Below are 25,377 nucleotides of genomic sequence, written 5' to 3' on the forward strand. Positions count from 1 at the left end.
TTTGGTATGAATTGTACTTGATCCGAACACAAGAATTTATATGATATGTAAAATGCATTAAAATAAAACATGGATAAAACAATTTGTTTTTAGTAGGTAAAAATAGACAGAAATACTAAAGATATAGTGAAGTAAATTGCTAGGGAGTTTCGTAGTGGTAAAATCCTTGGCATATACTACCTCGGATGTTCGTCATTTCCAATATTTTCAAAGATCGACGTTGTCAATGTTAAGTTTTATTGTTCATTTTTAATATATATGTGATGTGCCGATCCATTTGGTAACAAATATAAATAATAATGAAGTCGTGGATGTCAATTAATTTGTTGTCGTGAAGAGTCCGAAGACAATCCCCAAACCAGACCGAATTGCCCAACCTACCATTCAAGTTACATGGTCCAGGTTAATATTAAGAAATGAAAGTTAAAATTTTAAGAAATGAAAGTTAAAATCTTTTAAAATTTTCAGAAATGAAAGTTAAAATCTGTTAAAAATTTTAGTGTACTCATTATAAAGCAATGTATACGTGCTCGGGACTAAAATAACGTGGGTCAATGTGACCGAACCCCTTACAGGGTTGTAGGCGTAGCCCCCCGCCTTTTGGTACCTTTGATAGGTTTTGTGCATCCCTAACTACCATTAACCGTTCCTGACTCCGAGGAGAAGATTTGGGCAAGTTAATACTGCCATAATCCTATATTTGGGGCGCATACAAGAACATACACGTATTATTACAATACAAAATCCATGATACATAGACTGTACACGGTCAAATTGTTGTATTTGGAAAGTGATCTCATGATTCGTATCGATATCCGGTCATTGAATCACAAGCTCGTTTTTATACAAAATTTCTAACAAAACCTTTGAAAAAGAATGTTTCTATGGTAAGCCTTGGGAGTCTTTGTGCTCGGGAAGATGTTTCGATTCCCAAACTCAGTATGAATTGTATATAAAAGGCTCAATGAATTGAGTAAAGACATTATATCAAAGTAATTACTTTACTATTATATATATAAAATGTAGAAAATTAGGCATAAGAAGTACTCGTAATCCATGACATAACGTACTACGTTGGACTAATGTAAAAATCCAAGAAGAGTGAGACACCCTTTCATCTTGTCTTTGCACATTAGCATGCTAACACAATATAGTAAGCTCCACACTAAATGTCAATTTCACATATAACATATTCTTTTGATATGCCAAATATTATATTGAATCTTTGGATATTCTCCAGAATATTATGTTGAATCTTTGCATATTCTCTTAATAGGTCACGAACGATTCCAACAATAGAACAATGCTTTTCAACCATCTTTGCGTGTGTTTGATTGAGATGGGATATTTAAGAAATCAAACATTCATAAAGATGTGCTTAGTAAATAAAGATTTTTCGTGTTCAAAGTTACCAAAAAATGATGAGTTTTTTTACTCGAATCCATGCATTCTAACCAGTTAATCCGGTAGCCGTTTTTGACCATATTCATAACCACATCCGAGATGTTTATCTAGGAAGGTTCAAATGTGAAACAAGACTCCTAACAATTAAGCCACCTTGGTAGTATGCTTAGAGATGAGCATATGACCCGAAAACCAGAGACCCGGCTCAAGCCCACCCGAACCCGACCCGCCCGGTAGGGTAACGGGCCAAGTCACGGGGGGGCTTAGGTTGGGTCGGGCCGGGTTTTGACGCGTGATGAACAAATGTCTCTTAGACCTGAGAACCGAACCTGTGTGAACCAACCCTCCCGATAGGATAACGGGCCAGTTCACGTGTTCGATTTTGTTGCACTGTTGGGTTTCGGGTTTGCACGGGTCAGGCCGGGTTTTGACCTATGCTCATGCCTAAGCGTGCTTAGTGATACTATAAAATGTTGTAATTTCAACTTTGACATTGAACAGGACGAAAGACAATTTGTTGGAGAATAACCAGAAACAGAAGCTGCTGTGAATACGGTTAAACATCTTAAACATATTAACAAGCCACATTTAAACACTTGCAGCTACACATTTTCATCTTCATCCCTGTACAATACGAGTTGAAAAGTAGAAAAAGGAACACTGGAACTTATAGATGCATGCAGATAGGACACAATTTATTTATTCGCATTTCATGACAATGGCTTCAAAAATACCATCTGATCGAAAGTTTGGATAGAACAGCCTTGGATCCACAGGTCCTGGGAGAGTGAACGATAGAGTAAATGGTCCAGGAGGCGATTGCTGTTGAAATTTCATTTCAAATACTCGAGAATGTCTGGTGACTGTTTTACCACCTGTGGATGTTTCTCCCTTGACATGAACCATCCCATTTTGTTCAATCTCACAGCTAAATTGACCTGCAAAGTCAAAGATGATATGCTAGATCACTCGCATGCAAACACCCCATAAAACTTACAGTTGAAAAGCAACTGAATGACAGAAAGGATAGAAAGCATACCAGCATCCTTCTTGACACCAGGTAGAGCGACTTGGAAAAAATATGCACTTTTGCTAATACCGATGTCAAACGCTCCAATAGGTGGTCCTAGTTCACCCTTTTTAGCCGTTCCAGACAATACAATAGAAGCTTTTGAACCTTCTTCTTCCACCTTAGGAATTGATATAAGGGGCATCACAAAAGGTCCATCATCAATCCTCTGCTTTTTATTGTAATTATCTTCAAAAGTAGGTAAAGTCCCATCTTCATTTGAATCTTCAGTTGTCATTGTCTCCACTGAGTTCTTCAAAAGCATTATTGTCAACAACTTAATTGAGTACTGGGTTCACATTAAATGTAGATAATCTTCAACAAGTGATTGATCCAATCTTTCTTGTCTCCTTTTGTAAGGTACCCATGTCATTAAATAATAAAAAATAAATTTTTGATTACTAATCAAAATTAGGATAACAACATAGTATATACACAAATCTTGAACTATTGGTGCTTGTAGCCATGAGTGTAAATTATAAGACAGTTATAAAAACACATGCTAGTTTTCACGGGCCTTGAAGATTTTGAAGCGACTAATAAGGTACCACCATGACAAAGATATTCAATATCTTTGTTAGCTAATCAAAAATTCAGGTGAACTTTTTGCAGAAAATATGATGTGACAGCAATGCACATTAGCATTCCGGCATGACAAATGATTAAGCAATCCTGTACTAGGATGTAGTTAACTCAACTTTTGAAAGACCAAAACTCCATGTTTGTTAACTATCATTCCTGATTGTCAAATGAGGAAATGGCTGATCTTGCATACATTTATATACCTTATATGGTAATTAACGCATCTAAAAAGCACAAAAGATAACATTAAGAATATCGACGAATTATAATCTAAGAGAGAGATCCTTCAATATGAAAGTTAACCCATATATATATCTTTCCCTAAATCATCAAGACATCAAGTACTAAATTAAAGTTAAAATGACCAACATTGAGCTATAAAAAAATCATCCACCAATGGGGATGTTTGTGGGAAATCCATGGTGAGGTGGAGGATGTTTATAAGGAGAGTGTTGTTGTGGGTGATGACATGGATGGTGTCCATCTATGAGTGTTTGTAGGGAAGGATTGTGAAGGAGGAAAAGAGAGGGGTTTGTGTGTGTATGTATATAATAATTGTATGTATATAAATTGGATATTTGTAGGAAGGATGAATATGTTATTGTACTTGTGGGTAAAAAATATTTGTGAGAAGGATGTATGGAAAGCAGATGTGGCATGTTGATAACCTAAACTGATGCGGATGTTCAATAACAATAGGACTTTGATATCTCTAGGCTCAAAAAGTTGCACAATATGAAAACAATGGTGTAAAAATAAGGTCAAATACAAGTGGATTCACTTTAACCTTAGAACTTTGATATTTTGATGCATGTTATGTTTGCCAAAAGTAGCGGGAGGCCATGGCAAAGTTGAGTTTTTGCTAAATAAACCACCACCAATAGCCTAGTTCCAAGGAGTCTTATTTATCTACGAGTTCGACACGTGTCCAAGAAAATAGCTACAACCGGCCCCAGGTTAAAAAGAACCCGCTTAGGCCGCTGTATACAAGTAAAATTTGGCTTGCCATCTAACATGATCATGGAAATCTTCCTTTAAAAGAAGGCATTTTTCTAAATGCTAGTATATATCTTCCTTTAAAAATTGGTAGCTTTAAGCACCTAAAGCATGTTAGCAAACACCCACAAATTCTAACAAACTTAGGCAGGTAAAAAAATAACTATATACATTTACATAGATCTATAAAAATTAATCTCTTTTTTATACAAAATCTAGACATGGCCCATGAAACAATATCAACATGCAATCAATCATTCTATATCTAAATTCAAAATTCTAATAAAACCCACAACATAATTATGCATTTGAAGCAAAAGGGTTTTACCAGAATCAATTTTGAGGAAGAAAAGGCTTGTTCTTGGCAAAATGGAGATTTCGGTGGAGCATTTCATCAAACATGTGGCCGGCAATGGAAAAAAAAAAAAAAAAAACGAGTTGTGATTTGATATAGTTAATTTAATGAGATAGGAAGGATCACTGCTGACACTTCGAAACTGTGTGAAATATTTACATGCTCTTTGTGTTTGGCCTTTTTTTCAGTAAATATTTGTAAAAGGGAAGTGATATTAGTACTCCCAAAATTAATTAATTTACCACAACTTTGCATTAACTGAATGTATAATGTGCTGCAATATTTGTACTGTGTGGTAAATGAATCAATTTCGGTGGTACGAATATCATTTCTCTTTGTAAAATGATATACCAGTACATGACATTGGGGCTTTTAAAAATGGGATTTGCTAACTAGTGCCCCTAGTGCACTAGTTAAGAAGCATTTAATAAACTTGTTATTTCTTTATTAATCAAAAATTTTATTTAATGTGTATTAATTTAACTCAACAATTTTTATTTTTAATTGAATAATTAATACATATTTCTATATTTTAAGAATGTTAGACTTCAATAAATACTTCATTAAATGCTTCTTAACTAATGCACTAGGGGCACTAGTTAGCAAATCCCTTTAAAAATAAACGGATGGGAAGTATTAAATTGGTACTTACATAATCCTTAATAAAGGATAATGTTAAGGTAAATCAACTATTTAAATTCAATTTTGAATTTAACAAGATTTAAACTCAGATTACTCCTAAAAAGTAACAGCTTATAAACATATAAAAAAACTTATAATGATTAAAAAAACAAAGTTTTGTTATTAACAACCTTTAGAATTATCAATAACATACATTAAAAAAAAAGAACTTTAAATATAAAAAGCATGCTTTTTAAATTTTATGATAAAGATATATCATTTTATCCTATTATGACATCTCATAATTAGCAAAACTAAAGAAGAAATAAAGATCTCCAAAATTTAGATTATGTCATCTTTTGGCATCAATATTTTAACTATATTGAGTAATATTTAATGGAAAATTAAAGATGGACTATTAGGCATCCAATTTAAGTAAAAAAAAAAAAAATCACTTAGATGCTAATCTTTTAATGTTTTAAATAAATGATTGGTCATCATGTTTTTTATGTAGTAAAAATTAATATGTGAGGGGTTTTTTCCACCCAAATAGGGTGTCAAACAGCCTCACATCCACTTCCTCTGTATATTAATTAGTCACATATATATAAAAAAAAACAAGATAAACCATTTTTAAAAAATTTAAAAATAAAGATTTAACCCCGACACCAGCCCCTCTCATCCTTTTTCTTCCACATGACACGTTCTTACGATTAGCGGTGAGGCTATGTCAACCGCGTCCTCCTCGAGGACAAGCCCTGAAAGAACCCATGAAGACCAGCTTTTGAATAGACTTTAGGGGGTAGGAGTGGTCAGTGTGTAGCACAATTTTATGTTTGAAACTTGCGACAACACCGCCGTTGATTGTGAATTTATGAGTGAATGGTTTGGTTGAGGGTCGGGAAGCCGCAAACCATAATATCAAAAATGGGGGAAGACCCCATGATATGATCGTTGCTTTTGGAAGTGTGGGACGAAAATAGCCATTAGCTCTTTATTTTTTTCTAAAAAAAAATTTAACCCCCATTTTTTATATTCATACATATCTTATTTTATTTCAAAAACCACAACAAACATTTAATAAACACATCCACTTTCATATACATTCCACTAAAATGTCTAATCAATCTTCACCCGGCAAACCCATCATCTCACCTATCCTTCCCGACTTATCCACGGGTAGAAGACTTGGGTAATAGGTCTAAATTTGACATACTTCGATGATCTAGCAACTCAACCGATTAAAGACTTAATTTAGTAGTATGTAGTTTTTTTATTTATAGAAATAATAATGCAATGCATTTTTCTTGTTTTAGTTTCTAATTTAATAATAGGGTAAATTACAATTTTCGTCCTTAATGTTTAAAAAGTACACTTGAAGAAGAAAAAATTTATTTATTATTTATATTTATTTTTAAAATTTATATTATAAAAAGTAAAAATATAGAGTTCGTCCCTAAAGTTGGCACGTTTTTATCTTTTCATCCCTGAAGTTGGCACAAACAAATAACATTAATACCCTCACGTGTTTAACACGTGTGTACATTAACGGCAAAAAACAAACGTCGTCTAGAGAAATGACCTTGATTGCAAAATGTTGCCAACTTTAAGGTTAAAATTGTAATTTTTTAACATTAAGGACGAAAAATGAAAAACCTGCCAACTTCAGGGACGAAAAATATAAATTATCCTTAATAATAAAATGTTATATTTCATATTTTAAAATGTTTAGTTTAGTTTAAAAAAGAAAAAAAAAAAGTAAATTTGATAGTTAAGAATTTTTGTAGCGCCCGTAAAAGTTATTAGGAGACAAGAGAATTGGCTGAGAAAGTTAAAAGGTTAAAATGAGGTGGATGATTTTGAAAGCGTCAAATTTATCATAAAAACCACTCCTCGTACTTAAAACATCCCTAATGTTTTGACTTTTTACTATAACATAAATTACTTCAAAGGCGTTTATTTTTTCTTCTAACCATGACACCAAGAGATAGACCTTAACAATATATAATTATCACTTTAAAGTTAAAAACCAAAACACATGAATTAATAAAAAACCTAACACAATTTTATTCATAGAATAATAATTAAAAATATATAATAATACAAAAAGATTAAAAACCACTAATAAATACTTTTCATCAAAGATAGTTTTGAAAACTAACAAAAATATCATGTAAAGCTTTTTAGTTGGTGGTTTAGATTGTTTTTTTTGTTTTCAATCGATAATGGTCTAAATTATACGAAGTAAGGTTTTTAAAACATTAAGTAGCTTAAAATATAAAAAAAGAAAAAAAATAATGATGGCCTCCATGCAAGATCCACATTTCTCCCAAAACCAACACACAAAACACACACCCCTACAAGGCCACAACCCTCATGTATTCATAATAAAACGTACTACTCCAACAGCAAGATGTACAACCCTTTTATCCATCTCTTTCCCTACACATACATTACAGTATTACAAAAATGCAACACCCTTTATAGAACTATAATCCTCCAACTTACATTAATCACTATTTAGTCTAACAAACAATGCTAGTAAATATAATTTACGCGGTCACAAAGATGCCTTTCTTGTTAAAAATGCATATAATAGATCTAAGCACACCACAATGCATAACAAACTAAAGGCAAAGATGGAGCTGGGGAGCTGGTCTAACCATGACTACATTCCTAACTCTGGGCTATGACCAAATTCAATGACACAATGCTACAATGACTTCTATGTCATGCTTGAATTTTTTATTTTGTACATAGCATTGGATTTGATCATACTACCCTGGAAAAGAAAAAGATTATCTCACTATGTTGGAAGATACATGCCAGGAGTCCACTCTTACGTAGATCAACTAAGTTACAATTATACCTTATACGTTCTGCTGCTAAGTCCACTAGTTCTTGAAGCTGTGAACAGGTCATTTCCATGGCATGTTTGCCATCCCCCGAGGGCTACTTTCGTTACCTCGGTTCAATGGACTTCCGGGTCCACCTGATGACTCGCTTAAGGTCCCATGAGACTGTGAGCTACTTGGTCCTGCGACATGGCTGGCTGGGGTGACCTTCGGTGTAACACTCAACGGTTCTACATGGTTAGCCTGCATGGATTCTTTACTGTTTTCAGGAAGGAAGCTGCCTACAATAACCTGCACATAAGAATATAAGAAAACAAGTACACTTATTTTCACCTTTGTGAGATTAACTGACAGCTATTATCAACAGGGCAAAAAACATTGTCAGACACTTACTACCCAAAATTATACTCCGCATTAACAATCATTCAAAGCCTACAGGGACTAAATATTAAAGCCTAGACATGCACACAATGGACATAAACTTGGATAATTATGAAAGTTTGATATAATTAGGGAATACCTGAACAGGAGATGCGGCAATCAAGAGTCCAGCTACTACACCACCAAAAACACGACCATCTGGTCCAGACAATGTGATGCTTAATCCACCTGTCCTTGTGCGCTGACCATACAACTCTGATTGTACAAATGAACCAGAAAGAGCTAATATGTCGAAACGTCCCTGCACAAGATAGGGATACAGTCAGATGAAGAAATATAAGACATCCGAATATGATTTAATATGATATGTTAGACCATTAAGGGATAATATGTAATGAACATATTAGATTATATTATTATATATTAAGTAACATACAAGTAGCATTAACATTCTTTTAGATAAAAAATAGTTGTACAGTTTTAAAAAGGTGTTGCACGATTTATCTCTTCCATGCTGGCCTTGAAATGATCATAGGGGTTACAAAAGAGTCTATTACCTTATTTTTTTCATATCATAAACAACTATAGATGTAAAAAAATTATCACTTTTTAACCACAGCCCCTATTATTGATGATCAGACAAAAAAAACTATGCATGAACCTGTTTACACAATATGTTATTAACAATACTACTATTAGGTTGTGATCGTTGAATTTTGTATGAATGTGTGAATAATTTGTGTTTCTAAAAAAAAAAGAATCCCACATACCTCATAAGTTGCAGTTCCACCAGAAGTTGCGGCTTGACGAAGTGTCACATTAGTTATGACACCAATGCCAGACATGATGCATACGGCCCTTGGTCCATTCTGAGAGAATGACATGATCTTGTTAAGCACATCCTGAAAATCCATAGAACTTGAACATGAGCGTAGAAGAAACTAAGTTCAAAATGAAAATAATCGACTAGTAATGAATGATATTAACACGACATTTGTAGTATTTACTACTATCATGTTTTGCAAACTCAATATACACATTTAGATGATGTAATGATGTATTTTAATTAAGTCTTCCGAGGTTAAGGATACAATTCATTTGTTATTTTCAAAGTATATACACTTCTGTTGATATTCAGACACATCTTAAGGAATTTATTGATAATATAAACTAGACAGACAGTATGTCATTGAAATCTTAGTTCTACGCTCAGGAGTAGCTGAAGATAAAAAAATATGGTGAAATTATAAAGCCGATGTCATTAAGCAATAAGATAACAGTGATCATAAAACTAACCTCTCCAGGCTGCACCATGATAATATGTGGAGTAAACCCAGATCCAGCTTGTGGAGTAAACCCGAATACAGCTTGTGGAGTAAACCCAACTCCAACTGGTACTACAAAACAAAAGTAACCAATGATAATAAGAGACATAATAGTCACATATTACGGTATCAAATAAAAACTTGCCAAGTAATCTACAATTCAATATCAAATGTGCATTCATAAATGCCAATGGCACATTCACTGTCCCAATAATGAGCCGTATTCAGGATGTGTTAAATTAGGAACGTAATAAGAACCAATTGTTTACAGACTAGTATATATAGAAAGAATAAACGAAGTTAAAAAACATAACACAAAATTTAAAAATTACTCGTATATCTTACTATATGAATATCATTCTCATTGATCATAAAAGTATCATACCCAAAACATATAAATCGAAAAAGCATGAACATTGATGATAGAATAGAATCATGGGTTGCTAACAGTGTTTGACAGATGATGAAAAAAGATAACTTTTGTTCAGTTCTCTACCTTAGCAATAAAACAAACAATGACCTATCAGAGCCACAGTTTCAGTAAAAACATATGCGAAGTCTTTTTAGCATGAATCTTAACCACAATCCAGTATTCCAGTATCACGGTGTGTCGGTGTCAAAAGAAAAGTCAAAATAAAATGAGGTCCGAACACGCGAGAATATTAGAAGTGAAATATCAGATTTAGCTCAAGTCAAACAGGTACCAATCAGAAGCAGAACCCACCATATACAATCATATAAAGTCAAAAAAAACATTCCATGTTCCACCATCACATGGATAACAGCATATTTATGGATCTCATTTAACAGAAAATTTCAAAAGTCAAACACTTGGGGTACAGATAAAAAGTCAACTCTCAAATTTGCACATAATGAACCTGAATACATTAAACAAGCTATATACATACATATAAAGACTCATAGATTAAAAGTTATATATATACCGAAAGATTCTCTTTTCTGTTTCCTGTTTGTTGAACCTGGAGGTCTCCCTCTAGCTTTCTTAACCGAATCGAGCCCGTCCTCCATAGGAACCGAGCTCACCGGGGCCGCAGATATCACCGGCGGAGCCGACTGTGGTGACCGCTGTTCGAAAGCTCCGTTTAACGCCGCGGCCGGGGCGAGGCTGACCGGACTCGATTTTGCCGCCCTGGCTGCGGTGGAAGGAGACAAAGTCCCGTCCGGTGCATACTTCCTTGGCCTTCCCCTTTTTTTAACCATCAACTCGTCACGGTGGCCAACAAGTCCATGGCCACCGTGCTCATTGATGTTAATACCACGGTGGAACCCACCACCGCCACCTGCAGTGGCACCACTGCCACCACCACCGGTGCTAGACATAACATCGGTGGCAACGCCGTAGCCGCCTGTAACGCCCGGAGCGTACGGTATCTGAGCGTTACTCACTGGCGGCTGCGGCTGCGGCTGTGCCTGTGTTATAGCTGGTTCATATGTTCTCCCAGATTCAGATCCGTTCATTTGCATATAGATTTAGTTATTTGTATCTATATATTTGAAATATATACAGATTCAACAAACTACCTGGAAAAAATTTAATATATACATTAGTAACAAGATTATAGCTATTAAACTAACATAATTACAAAATAAACTAACTTTAATTACAAATTTAAATATAGCTTAAGAACCCTAATTTACTTCCAGAATTAAAATTTACAGTAAAGAAAAAACGATAAATTCAGAAAAATGAATTTCTTTTTTTTTTTTCTTTAGAATTTACAGCTACTGAAAATATATAAAATTAAAAAAAAAATTATAATTATTATAATAGTAATAGTAATAATAATAATAATAAGAAAAGAAAAAAAAAAACTAAAATGATAGAAATATACTTACAGATAAATATATGAGGAAATTTGGTGAGGAAATTATGGGAGGATTAATTAATTTATAGAGAAAAGAAGCAATTTCTTGGGTTCGGGGAAATTGAAAAGAAATGAATTGAGTATTAAAATAATAATACAGTAATAATTAATAATAATGTTATGAAATAATAATTTAATTAATTTACTTTAATTTAATAGTACTCGTAATAAATAGAAATAATTGGGTGAGTATTTTTGAGGGTTTTTGAAATTAAAATCCGCTTTGTAATGACTTTTCTTTTACGGACCTTTTTATATTAGTTTAGAGAACAAGAAGTCGTTATATTGCTTTGTAAAACAAGATCTTTATCGTATCTTCTTGTAATAATTAAATGATTTATTCATTTTCATTTCCCTTATTATTATTACCTTTATCGAATTTATTATTTTAATTTTTATAATGTTGATGTATATCTATCCATATATTAAATATTAAATTAAATAACATAAATTATATGATGGAAAGTTTATATTGGTCATTGCAACCACAGCTGTACTAATTGTTCTTTTCCACAAGTTATACTACCGTATTAAAACTTTTAAGTATTTTTATTAGTATATTACTAGCATGTTACTCGCACGTTGCAGCAAGATATCATTAAGTTATTAACAAAGTACAAATGAAAGAGACAGAGAGAGAGATTGAGAGAGAGTTTCATGTGTGATGAAAGAGGGAGAGTTTTTTAATGAAGGGTAGTTTGAACATTTCCTCACATATAACTTTTAATATGAGGGTTATTCTTTTTATACGAGTATGGTACTCGTGCAAGGCGGCGCCGGTGGATGGAGAAGGAGGTCTAGTGGTATCGTTGATGGTACTATTGGTGGTGGTGGCGGTCAAGTGGTGTAGGTTGATGTAATTATGATAGTGAAAATGTTTAAAAGATAAGGGCTTAAAGTGTTAATTATTAAAATAAAGGTTTAGAGTGTAAATTATAATTCATTAAGGGCAAAACATAAAAAGTCAAGGATAAATCTGATAATTCAAAGGTAGAATTACCTAAAATAAAAAGAGGGCATTTTCTGTAAAGATGTAGTATAGATATAAATATATATACATATATAATCTCTAATTTATACTCTATTATAAAACAAAGTACTCTCCTGCCTTTTTAACTCTATACCTTTAAAATATCCTTAATTTTCAAAACATTCTTAACTCACACACTAAATCTACCCAATATATCCCTAAAATATCTTCCAACCATATTTATCCAAACTATCTATCTCCTTTATTCATTGATTTAAATATTTTCACCAGATATCTCTATAATACATTTGATAAAATTATTTACAAAAGATACATCCTTAACCATAAAATAATCACACTACTATTTACATCAATTACTTTTAGATTAAGAACTATATCGTTACCACCAACGCCACCATCACCACCGTACCCGTTGCCGCTGCCGCATTGTGAGAGTACACATTTCGTTCTTTATAAAGCAAACTAACTTTTTTATTTTAAAAAATTCAACACCCTTTTTATACTCAAAATACCTTTATACTTAAACAACTATAATATCTTTACTCTTTAATCTTTTTATTTTTACATTAAATAATCACATTTTTATCGCTACCGCCACTACTGCCGCCACCTGTCACTGTCACCACCGCCTCACCACCAACCGCCGCAACATTATGCGGCTACTCCTCTAGTTTGATTTAATGTTAATGGAAAAGAAAACTCATAATCTAATTTTAAGTATTTAAAGTTATATTGAGTGTTTTAAAGATTCAATTCAAAAATAAAATTAAAATTTTAATACATCTATTTTTATATCTTAAATAAATTTCATAGAATTATGTATATTTATACTTCCTTATCCTTACAGTAATTAAGATAACTTGTGTCTTATATTTTATTAGAAAAAAAATTTAAAAAATATATAAGCATGAGATAAGCATAAAAAAGTTTATTGAAACCAATATGGGATCATAAGAGTTGGATGTCTTCGTCTATACATAATAATAATAATGAGTTACCCAACATTACTCCTAAAAAATACTGAAATAGAATGCAAACCTTTCTAATAACGTAATAAACGTATTATGAGCTTTTATTTTTTGAAGATTACTTGCAGTTTACATTACGAGGTAACCTTTTTGTATTCGTAATAGCTTATAGATCTAAATTTTATTAATAATAATTATAAAATTACCCATGAAAAAAAGTTGTGATTGGGGATTGAAATCTCGTTTGTAGATATATTCTCTTTGTTTTTGGGGCCTCTAGTGAGTTACATACTTACATATATAGTTTGAAAAGGTTAAATCTTTGATGATTCCATCATCTATGATTAAGTAGCAAAAACTTCTCGATAGATATCATGCATCTAAACTAAATTCTTTCTCGTTAAAGAATCTCTTTTTAGTTGCTTTAAAATAATTAGGAGATTTTTTAGGTGACAACAAATTATTAGTTGGTCTCGCATATAGGGTTCATATCCATACGCTATAAGAAGAAAAAAAAGATTGAATATATTATTGAGTATGACTCACTTTATTGAAAACATTTTATTTTTGATGTCAATCAAATTTAAAAATAACATTTATGAACTTTCATTAATAGATGAGCTTAAGTATTAATCAAGATGGAAGATGTAGGATTATTGAGTATACGAGGGCTTAAAAACCCGTGCTACGCACGTCGAGTTTGAAATATATTGTTTGCATATATTATGTTGTCGGTTTTTTAATCGTTGATGAAATTTGTTTCATAAAGCTTTATATTTCGACAGCTTAATTATACAATGTAGCTTAAATTAAGAACGAAAACAACTTAATTATATAATGCACATACCGAACAAACAAAGCATGTTTTTTTTATCGGTACAAATTGTCATCTAACCATATGTAGCAAGATGTAATACTCGTACAAAGATGTCAAGAACCCAGAAAAAGCATCACGACAAAAGTAAGGCATTTATGCAAAACATAGGAATACCACATAAACCGACAATTTCTCTGTTCCAAAATTTGTTGTTGAAACTTCAAAACTAACTCACTTGGAAATTATGGATCATAAAGATACAACCCGCTCCTCACACTCAAGAAATTTCAATTCAGAATCTTAGCCATGTTTTCTTGTTCTCTGTTAACACCCTAGTAGCTATCTCTTTCTCGATCCAGCTACCTCCCTTCTCATCTTTTTAGCTTCAACCTTAATAGCTTTCAGCGTATCTATTTTCTTTGCTAGCATCTAAGACAAATATAATTAGCCAAGTAATAAATAATAGCCTTATTACGAAACAATAGTAATAAAGAACAAAGAAGGGAACCTCAATATTCATCCTTGTCTTTTAGGCTTTGATCCTTCTCATGCTTTGCTTTCCTAAAGGCAATCAACTGTTTTTGCATTATATCGTACAACCTCGATACCGCATCCTCAGTTTCGGTTCTCAAAAATTCAATGGATTGCCTGAGATTGTAGATAGAATTGTTAGAACCATTAAAATTAAGCTTAGTGTTGTCGAGTGATCTACTCAAATAAGTTTGATGTACCTTTTGGATGCCTCAACACAGAACTGGAACCTGAAGAAGACATAGATATCATCTAAAATAATGGTGATCTCCTGTGCACAAAATCAATTGGAAGGCAATTTAATAAAGTTGTTGAATCCACATAAGAACTGAAGGCATGAAGGGCCATTGCTCATGATTTTTCCATCTGATGAGCTGCTACGATTAATGAGGTTCTTAAATAGGCTTTCAACACTCTAAGTCACAATGGATAATTATCCTATTGATAGAAGAACAGTTATATATTTATTGGACACAAAAGAAAATAGGCAATACATTAAGATTTATATAGAACGTTGCAAACCAGTAATGGCCCGAAGTCAAACATCTCCATAGTATATAGAACGTTCCACCATAATCTTCAGTGAGTCTTATAAATATCTTAAAATATGAAAGATTTAGATTGCTAAGTGCCGGTAAATTTTGACAGTGTGGTACACAATAAACAAGAGGATAAGGGGTATAGGCAATCTTTTAGCAGTCACTCCAAATGCTTAATGATGCTTAATATCACCTCTACTAATAATTTTCAGCCTCAAGGTTGCATTGCTCGCCTACTAATCAGATGGTGATGAGAAATGACCTACTATAAAATTAAATTTTAATAACAATAAGATATGAATATGACTAAATGATGTAATACCCAGTAATCATGGATTTCAGATCAAAGTATAAAGCCAGTCATTGTGAGCTATTATAAGGCTTCAACTAACTATTAGTGATTTCTAATTATATGGATTGGCTACTTGAGTGGTTGATGGCCTAATCTCATGTATGAAATGAAAAATTGTTTTTTTTTTTTTTACTTATATGACATTCATATGCAAAAGGAAAAAGAGTATTAGGCTAGAGAATCTATCTACCTGTATAATCAATCATAACAAAGTCGAAGTAAGCTTACAGGAAATAGATTCGTATAACTTATTTCGCTAAATTTAATTAGAGAAGGAAATATGAACTTGGTCAGAACCTATTTGACCCATCACACAACCACCAGCGCGTACCCATTTGACCACCTCTATAAAACCCGGGAAGTGAAATGGAGAATGAAATAACTGACCTTGAATACTCTAAGCTCAAGTTTTGTGATTAAACGACCATTCGTGTAAACTTCTGTGTTTCCATTGTTAGCAATCGGACTGACTTTACCCGTGAAACTCAAAACTGAACTCGCAATTCTATCTGGTTTCTTTACCTCATGAAAAATCAAATCAAATTACAACAATTTCTACATGCAAATAAAGATGGCAACTTCATCCCCAACTTTTATATATTAAAATAAAACAGGCAAAGTGGCTGAATACCTGAAACGAAAAGACTCGATAACTTGAAAACACAAAAGTGTTTTTTTTTTTTTATACACATGCCCCACTGCGCCGCAGTGAGGTCGAGTACTCCCACTGCTCCGCAGTGGGAAACCTCAGACCAAAACTGGAAGAACCCCACTGTGCCGCAGTGGGTTTGACACACTCCCACTGCGCCACAGTGGAAGGAAAGGAAAGTCTGGCCGTGCGATTCCATTGCGTCGCAGTGGACAAAACCTCTTCCACTGCGCCGTAGTGGCCCATAGTTCAGCAACATCAAAAATGTACTCACTTGAGATTTAACCAAAACCTTCAAACCACAAACAAAATTATAAGCAAATTACATTCCAGAATTGAAATTAAGAGAGTTAACCCGAAAACATTCATATTTGTCAAATTCGTTTGGTCCATGAACGACCACACAACCATATGGGTCGATTACCTATTTTGACATCTTACAACCAAACCAACTATCTTTAACAACGCCAAAAGACATGAACATGACCATTTACAAAACATATCAAAATATGACCAATAACAACCAAAATGTACCATGAGCCAAAGTCAAGAGGGATAACTAGGTTTCTAACCAAATTATGCTATTCTTCCGAGAATATCCAAAGTACCTTCCAACTATCTACAATCCCTAGCAACTTCGTTCTCTATTCTTCAAGACAAGCAAACCTAGTTCCTTCTTCCGGAACCACCTATAATCAAAAGGGTAAACATTTGAAAGGTAAGCGAATGCTTAGTGAATTGCTTGCATAATATCATATAAACGAAGGAGGGCAATGCTCAAGGGACTGTTGCATATGGACTATGGCACCGTCGTGTCATATCCATAATACTCACCCTTGGGCTAGGCATTACATGGATCTATATAAGCAAATGATTACAATCACAACAATTATAACAATAACAAATGCTCCACATGAGCCTATGGCTACCAATTAGGCTTGTAATCAAACTCAACCATAAACATGGGACTTAACACCAAATCAATTACCACCATGGACTCACTCAACATGATTGGTAATTGACCCGACGAATATACATATATGCAAGTATACTCACCTCCTTCGTAGAAACAACAAATAATCAAGATAACCGCAAAAGCACAATATCAAACTTTCAACCTATCATATATCATAATGCATACATAAGAAGATGTTCACTTTCCTAGCTATCTCAACATAGCTCAACAACCCTTTCACTAGCATTCTAACCTCTAACCCATTTCACTAAGTCATCGAGTTACTTATTTAACAAGTCTTTTCATATAAATTCCAAGGTTTCATCATCATGATCATTATTTCAATTACTAATAAAATCACCATTTTTCATAGTTGGAGTTTCACTACCAATCTTCTCATTTAATTAAATTTTAACATAAGCAAATCAATAACTAACTCAGTATATACAATAATTTGGGGGGTTTCATACATGGACTCATCACTAGTAAAAACTCCACTTTCATATTCTCAAAAACCCTAATTCCTAGTAAAGAAGGGAAATTAGGTTTGGAAGTAATTACCTCAGGGAATACAAGACCAAATCAATACTTGAATTTACAAATTTCTCCTCCCCCTTTTCCCTGAAATAGTCGACCACCACCACCACTAACTAATCCACACCCTAACTTGTAAATTCTTGAATGATATTAGATTATGGTTCTTGATGAGTTTTTGATTTGAGATTAGAAGTCAAGTTTGCATGAATTGAGATTGGATTGAAGAATCAAGGAGGATGAAGAAGATATTGGAGTAAGTTAGGTGATGGAAGTGAAGTGGGAAAGTGGCTGGCATTTTAATGTGATGCCACGCCCCTTTTTACTTTTTGTGGGTATTTTACCCGTTATCCGTTAAAGTTCCAACTAAATTAACCCCATATCCAACAATAAAATATTAGGAACTTATTTTAATGTCAAAACTACAAAAAGGGTTATTTTATTACCTTAAAATTATTAGGGTGTTACAACTCTCCCCCACTTGGAATGGATCACGACCTCGTGATCCAAGCCATATGCAAAGACGGATAGTACTCTAAAACATCATATTCGGATTCCCATGTACAATCGGACATTCTTCCATGCTTCCTAAAATCTTGTATGTTCTCACCGTCTTGTTTTGAACTCTCCTAAGTTCTTCTTCCACAATGGCGATAGGTTCTTCCACATAATTCAATTTGTTGTCCACTTCAATCTCCTCCAAAGGTACATAGGATGCATCTTCGGCGAGACACTTTCTAAGGTGTGAGACATGAAAAGTGGGATGAATTCCCGAAAGCTCATCGGGCAATTCTAAATGATATGCAACTTTGCCAACTCTAGCAAGAATCTTGAAAGGACCGATGAAACGGGGACTCAACTTTCCACGTTTTCGAAATCGTAGGACGCCTTTCCATGGAGACACTTTTAACAAAACACGATCTCCCACATCGAACTCAATCGGTCTTCTTCGTTTGTCCGCATAGGATTTTTGTCGATCTTGGGCCGCCTTAAGTCTTTCCTTAATCACATCAATCTTCTCAATTGTCTTCAAAACCACTTCCGTACCACCAATTTCTCTTTGTCCCACTTCTCCCCAACAAATGGGAGATCTACACTTCCTACCATACAACATCTCATATGGTGGCATTTATATACTTGAGTGGTAACTATTGTTGTACGAGAACTCCACCAATGGTAGGTAAAGATCCCAAGTCCCACCAAAGACGATGATGCACGCCCGTAGCATGTCTTCAAGAGTTTGGATAGTTCTCTCACTTTGGCCATCGGTTTGAGGATGATAAGCGGTACTAAACTTTAGAGTTGTACCCATTTCTTCTTGAAATTCCTGCCAAAAGTGAGAAGTGAAACGAGTATCCCTATCCAACACAATGGAGATTGGAACTCCATGCCTTGCCACTACTTCTTTAACATATATCTTTGCCAAAACCTCGGATGATGATGCTTCGCGAATGGGAAGGAACAAGGCACTTTTCGTCAACCTATCAACAATCACCCAAATCATGTCGAATTGGTTTCTAGGTGTTTTGGGCAATTTGGTGACAAAATCCATGGTGATATCCTCCCATTTCCATTTAGGGATTTCTAATAGTTGCATCACACCGTACGGCTTTTGATGCTCCGCCTTGACTTGAGCATAAGTTAGACACCCTTCGACACATTTCACCACATCCCTCTTCATTCTGGGCCACCAATAATCAACCTTTAGGTCATGATACATCTTGGTAGCACCGGGGTGAATAGAATGTTTGGACTTGTGAGCTTCATTAAGTAAAACTTGCTTTAACTCACAAGAGAAAGGAATCCAAATTCTTCCAAAGCGTAGGGTAAGGCCACGCGAATCCTTGGTGAAATATTGCGTTTGACCTTGAATTCTTTCCCTCTTAGCATCCCGCTGTAAAGCCTTTTCTTGAGCGGCTTTTATTTGCTCCATAAAATCGTTAGTGATTAAGACCCATAATGGGGAGATGATGATAGAATGATGTGAACTTTTCTGGCTTAGCGCATCCGCCACAACATTTGCCTTTCCGGGATGATACAAAATTTCGCAATCATAGTCTTTCAAAAGATCAAGCCAACTTCGTTGCCGATTATTAAGGTCTCTTTGCTCGAAGAAGTACTTAAGGCTCTTGTGATCGGAATAGATGGTGAATTTGACTCCATAAAGATAATGGCGCCAAATCTTCAAAGCGAAAACAACCGCCGCCAACTCTAAATCATGAGTGGGATAACGCTTCTCATGCTCCTTCAGTTGTCTTGAGGCATAGGCAATGACCTTTCCTCTTTGCATCAACACGCACCCAAGCCCATTTGATGATGCATCACAATACACCGTCATATCCTCCATACCATCGGGTAGAACAAGTACCGGGGCTTGACTCAACTTCTCCCGTAATTGTTGAAAAGCAACTTCTTGATCACTTCCCCATTCAAATTTGATGTTCTTCCAAGTTAACTTGGTCAAAGGTGAGGCTATTTTGGAGAAATCTTGTATAAAACGACGATAGTACCCCACTAGACCAAGGAAACTTCTAATCTCCGATGGGTTCTTTGGTTGTTCCCATTTCATCACCGCATTTATCTTTGCCAGATCCACCTTGATTCCTTCATTACTAACAATGTGACCAAGGAATTGTACCTCCCTTAGCCAAAATTCACATTTGGAGAACTTGGCATAGAGTCTTTCTTTTCGCAAGGTTTCCAACACCTCTCTCAAGGGTATTTCATGTTAGGATGAACTCTTAGAATAGATAAGGATATCATCAATGAAAACGATAACGGATTTATCAAGCATGGGACGGCATACACGGTTCATGAGATCCATGAATGCCGCGGGAGCATTTGTAAGACCAAAAGGCATGACCACGAATTCAAAATGGCCATAACGAGTACGAAAAGTGGTCTTCGGTATATCTTCATCACGTACCTTGAGTTGGTGATAACCCGAACGAAGATCTATTTTGGAAAAATACGAAGCTCCTTGAAGTTGATCAAATAAGTCATCGATTCTCGGCAATGGATATTTATTCTTGATGGTCACCTTGTTTAACTCCAGGTAATCGATACACATGCGCATGCTTCCGTCTTTCTTTTTAACAAATAGTACCGGTGCACCCAAGGAGAATTACTAGGGCGAATGAACCCCTTTTCAAGTAACTCTTGGAGTTGCTTCATCATTTCTTGCATCTCCGTTGGTGCCAATCGATAGGGAGCCTTAGCAATGGGGGTAGCCCCCGGAACAAGATCAATAGAAAACTCAACTTGCCGCTCGGGAGGAACACCCGACAAGTCGTCAGGAAAAACATCGGAAAAATCACGAACTATAGAGATGTCTTCAATAGATAGAGATTTCTTCTTGACATCAACGAAGTGAGCAAGGTAAGCATGACATCCATGAGATAAATAACGTCGGGCACGGGCAAAAGTACAAACGGGTATAAGACGCCCATTTCTATCACCATATACTATCAAGTCTTCACCTTTAGAGGTTTTCAAATAAACCGCCTTTTCATCACACGCTATCTTGGCATTACAAGAGCTCAACCAATCCATACCCAAAATTACATCAAATTCTCCCATAGGGAAGGGAATTAAGTTAGCTTGGAAGGATTCCGTAACAATTTTGATTTCACAATTTTTATACACATCTTTTACTATCTCCGTCCTCCCTTTCCCGACCTCAACTTGTAAGGTATGAACTAGACTCGATTTAGGCATAGGAATAACATGAATCATCCTAGTTGCAATAAATGATCTATTTGCTCCGGAGTCAAAAAGAATTCGCATAGGCGCATTATACATAAGAAAGGTACCTGTAACCACGTCATCAGCGTTCTTAGCTTGCTCCACGGTAAGTTGGAAGGACCTTCCCCGTTGATTACCGTGTGCCAATGCATTCTTTCTTTCTGCTTCTCTCATTCGTTCTTCTTGTCTCTCTTCTTCGGTTAGCTTAGGACACGAGCTCTTCATATGTCCCTCTTCAAAACACTTAAAGCAAATGAGGGGCTTATGGGGCTTCGATCTACAATCTCAACTCACATGGCCCGTCTTCCCACAGTTGTAACAAGCTTTCTCCCTACTCGAGCCATGATGATTTCTCTTGCAAGTTTTGCAAAAGGGAGCATTTCTTCCAAAGGTATTACTACCGGAAGCACCATCTTGTTTAAACCTTTTATTCGGTGAATTATCCCCATCATACTTTCTCTTCACCTCATTCTCATCAACTTTAGTTTGCTCGATCTCGTAATCTCGAGCCACATCACACAACATGGAGAAAGACTCCATTTGACGTAAACTAATCCTCTCCCTCAAACTCTTCTTCAACTTCATATAAAACTGCTCCTTCATCAATTGCTCATTCTCTAAGAACTCGGGACAGAATTGTGCCTTATCAAGAAATTGGGCACGAAACTCCATCAAACTAAGGGTTCCTTGAGAATCATTGAGGAATTCACTCCTCAACCTAGTCACCTCCGCCTCTGATCTAAATTCTTTATAGAACATGACCTTGAACTCAGGCCAATCCACGTTATCAAGTGCTCCCTTCTTCACCAACAATAAATTGTCCCACCATCTCTTAGCTTTATCCCTCAACATGCTCACAGCATACACCACTTTAAGATCTTCAGGGCATTGACTGGTGCAAAAAGACCCTTCAATCTCCGACACCCATCTGGTACAAACAATGGGGTTGCGGTCACCATGATATTCAGGAGGGTGACACACATCAAAATCCTTAAAAGAGAACTTCTTCTTGTGGAACTTCTCCCCCCTCACTTCCACCTCCTCATCTTCATTGTCCTTCTTACCCTTCCCGTTTCCATCTATCTTTTCAAATTCCCGTTGAACATTTAGAGCCACCTCCTCTCTAATCATCTGGGCTATATGATCATTCATAGCCCCTTCCATTGTTTGGTTTAGCCTTTTGAGTAAAAGTGGAGTGTATTTCTCCAACGCCCTTCCAATTTGGTCAGAAATGTCCATGCTATTTTCCAGGAAGGTAACTTCCTCTTCGTCATGTCGATCGTGTTCTTCCTCTTCATGATGTTGATCCGTCATTCTATAATAAGAGTAAATAAATCGATTTAAATACGCAACCTATCTCTCTCTACGAGTCATAAGCCAAAACCGATAACTTTATACTAGACCGTTCCAAAGTTTGATGCGGTTGGTTTATAAATTTGTTAGTACTTCAATCACAATAAGGCCGACTTCTTATTGTGCTTTAATACTAGCAAGTTCATAAGCTAACATCATCAAACACATATTCGGGTCCCATATAAAATTTCTAATACCTAAGGTCGAGTCTCAACTAAGGTTTAAGTTTAGGCACTCTCTACATGAGGGAATACCTAAATCCCTTAAACCTTGGCTCTGATACCACTTGAAACGACAAGACTCGATAACTTGAAAACACGAAAGTTTTTTTTTTCTTATACACATACGGAAGTGGTTTTGAAGACAATTGAGAAGATTGATGTGATTAAGGAAAGACTTAAGGCGGCCCAAGATCGACAAAAATCCTATGCGGACAAACGAAGAAGACCGATTGAGTTCGATGTGGGAGATCGTGTTTTGTTAAAAGTGTCTCCATGGAAAGGCGTCCTACGATTTCGAAAACGTGGAAAGTTGAGTCCCCGTTTCATCGGTCCTTTCAAGATTCTTGCTAGAGTTGGCAAAGTTGCATATCGTTTAGAATTGCCCGATGAGCTTTCGGGAATTCATCCCACTTTTCATGTCTCACACCTTAGAAAGTGTCTCGCTGAAGATGCATCTTATGTACCTTTGGAGGAGATTGAAGTGGACAACAAATTGAATTATGTGGAAGAACCTATCGCCATTGTGGAAGAAGAACTTAGGAGAGTTCAAAACAAGACGGTGAGAACATACAAGATTTTATGGAAGCATGGAAGAATGTCCGATTGTATATGGGAATCCGAACATGATGTTTTAGTGTACTATCCGTCTTTGCATATGGCTTGGATCACGAGGTCGTGAACCGTTCCAAGTGGGGGAGAGTTGTAACACCCCAATAATTTTAAGGTAATAAAATAACCCTTTTTGTAGTTTTGATATTAAAATAAGTTCCTAATATTTTATTGTTGGATATGGGGTTAATTTAGTTGGAACTTTAACGGATAACGGGTAAAATACCCACAAAAAGTAAAAAGGGGCGTGGCATCACATTAAAATGCCAGCCACTTTCCCACTTCACTTCCATCACCTAACTTACTCCAATATCTTCTTCATCCTCCTTGATTCTTCAATCCAATCTCAATTCATGCAAACTTGACTTCTAATCTCAAATCAAAAACTCATCAAGAACCATAATCTAATATCATTCAAGAATTTACAAGTTAGGGTGTGGATTAGTTAGTGGTGGTGGTGGTCGACTATTTCAGGGAAAAGGGGGAGGAGAAATTTGTAAATTCAAGTATTGATTTGGTCTTGTATTCCCTGAGGTAATTACTTCCAAACCTAATTTCCCTTCTTTACTAGGAATTAGGGTTTTTGAGAATATGAAATTGGAGTTTTTACTAGTGATGAGTCCATGTATGAAACCCCCCAAATTATTGTATATACTGAGTTAGTTATTGAGTTGCTTATGTTAAAATTTAATTAAATGAGAAGATTGGTAGTGAAACTCCAACTATGAAAAATGGTGATTTTATTAGTAATTGAAATAATGATCATGATGATGAAACCTTGGAATTTATATGAAAAGACTTGTTAAATAAGTAACTCGATGACTTAGTGAAATGGGTTAGAGGTTAAAATGCTAGTGAAAGGGTTGTTGAGCTATGTTGAGATAGCTAGGAAAGTGAACATCTTCTTATGTATGCATTATGATATATGATAGGTTGAAAGCTTGATATTGTGCTTTTGCGGTTATCTTGATTATTTGTTGTTTCTACGAAGGAGGTGAGTATACTTGCATATATGTATATTCCCCGGGTCAATTACCAATCATGTTGAGTGAGTCCATGGTGGTAATTGATTTGGTGTTAAGTCCCATGTTTATGGTTGAGTTTGATTACAGGCCTAATTGGTAGCCATAGGCTCATGTGGAGCATTTGTTATTGTTATAATTGTTGTGATTGTAATCATTTGCTTATATGGATCCATGTAATGCCTAGCCCAAGGGTGAGTATTATGGATATGACACGACGGTGCCATAGTCCATATGCAACAGTCCCTTGAGCATTGCCCTCCTTCATTTATATGATATTATGCAAGCAATTCACTAAGCATTCGCTTACCTTTCAAATGTTTACCCTTTTGATTATAGATGGTTCCGGAAGAAGGAACTAGGTTTGCTTATCTTGAAGAATAGAGAACGAAGTTGCTAGGGATTGTAGATAGTTGGAAGGTACTTTGGATATTCTCGGAAGAATAGCATAATTTGGTTAGAAACCTAGTTATCTCTCTTGACTTTGGCTCATGGTACATTTTGGTTGTTATTGGTCATATTTTGATATGTTTTGTAAATGGTCATGTTCATGTCTTTTGGCGTTGTTAAAGATAGTTGGTTTGGTTGTAAGATGTCAAAATAGGTAATCGACCCATA

At 35.2% G+C, this 25,377-nt stretch overlaps 3 protein-coding genes across 3 annotated transcripts; all 3 read right to left on the reverse strand.

Annotated features, from left to right (window-relative positions):
• Nucleotides 1-1,875: 1,875 nt before the first annotated feature.
• Nucleotides 1,876-4,481, reverse strand: LOC122585412 (increased DNA methylation 3-like). The gene is made up of 3 exons (XM_043757547.1): nucleotides 4,380-4,481; nucleotides 2,444-2,823; nucleotides 1,876-2,342 (listed from the first exon to the last, which is right to left on the reverse strand). Exons 2-3 carry the CDS (start codon nucleotides 2,736-2,738, stop codon nucleotides 2,104-2,106), a joined length of 534 nt encoding a protein of 177 aa, XP_043613482.1. The 5' UTR covers nucleotides 2,739-2,823; nucleotides 4,380-4,481; the 3' UTR covers nucleotides 1,876-2,103.
• Nucleotides 4,482-7,488: 3,007 nt separating this feature from the next.
• On the reverse strand, nucleotides 7,489-11,524 carry LOC122582410 (AT-hook motif nuclear-localized protein 10-like). The gene is made up of 6 exons (XM_043754804.1): nucleotides 11,446-11,524; nucleotides 10,533-11,130; nucleotides 9,560-9,660; nucleotides 9,034-9,165; nucleotides 8,403-8,564; nucleotides 7,489-8,173 (listed from the first exon to the last, which is right to left on the reverse strand). Exons 2-6 carry the CDS (start codon nucleotides 11,071-11,073, stop codon nucleotides 7,946-7,948), a joined length of 1,164 nt encoding a protein of 387 aa, XP_043610739.1. The 5' UTR covers nucleotides 11,074-11,130; nucleotides 11,446-11,524; the 3' UTR covers nucleotides 7,489-7,945.
• A 10,315-nt stretch (nucleotides 11,525-21,839) lies between these two features.
• On the reverse strand, nucleotides 21,840-22,868 carry LOC122590935. The gene has a single exon (XM_043763111.1). The coding sequence runs from the start codon at nucleotides 22,866-22,868 to the stop codon at nucleotides 21,840-21,842; it is 1,029 nt and encodes a 342-aa protein (XP_043619046.1).
• Nucleotides 22,869-25,377: the final 2,509 nt, after the last annotated feature.

The sequence above is a fragment of the Erigeron canadensis genome, chromosome 1 (genome assembly GCF_010389155.1).
Source record: "Erigeron canadensis isolate Cc75 chromosome 1, C_canadensis_v1, whole genome shotgun sequence".
Taxonomy (NCBI): Eukaryota; Viridiplantae; Streptophyta; class Magnoliopsida; order Asterales; family Asteraceae; genus Erigeron; species Erigeron canadensis.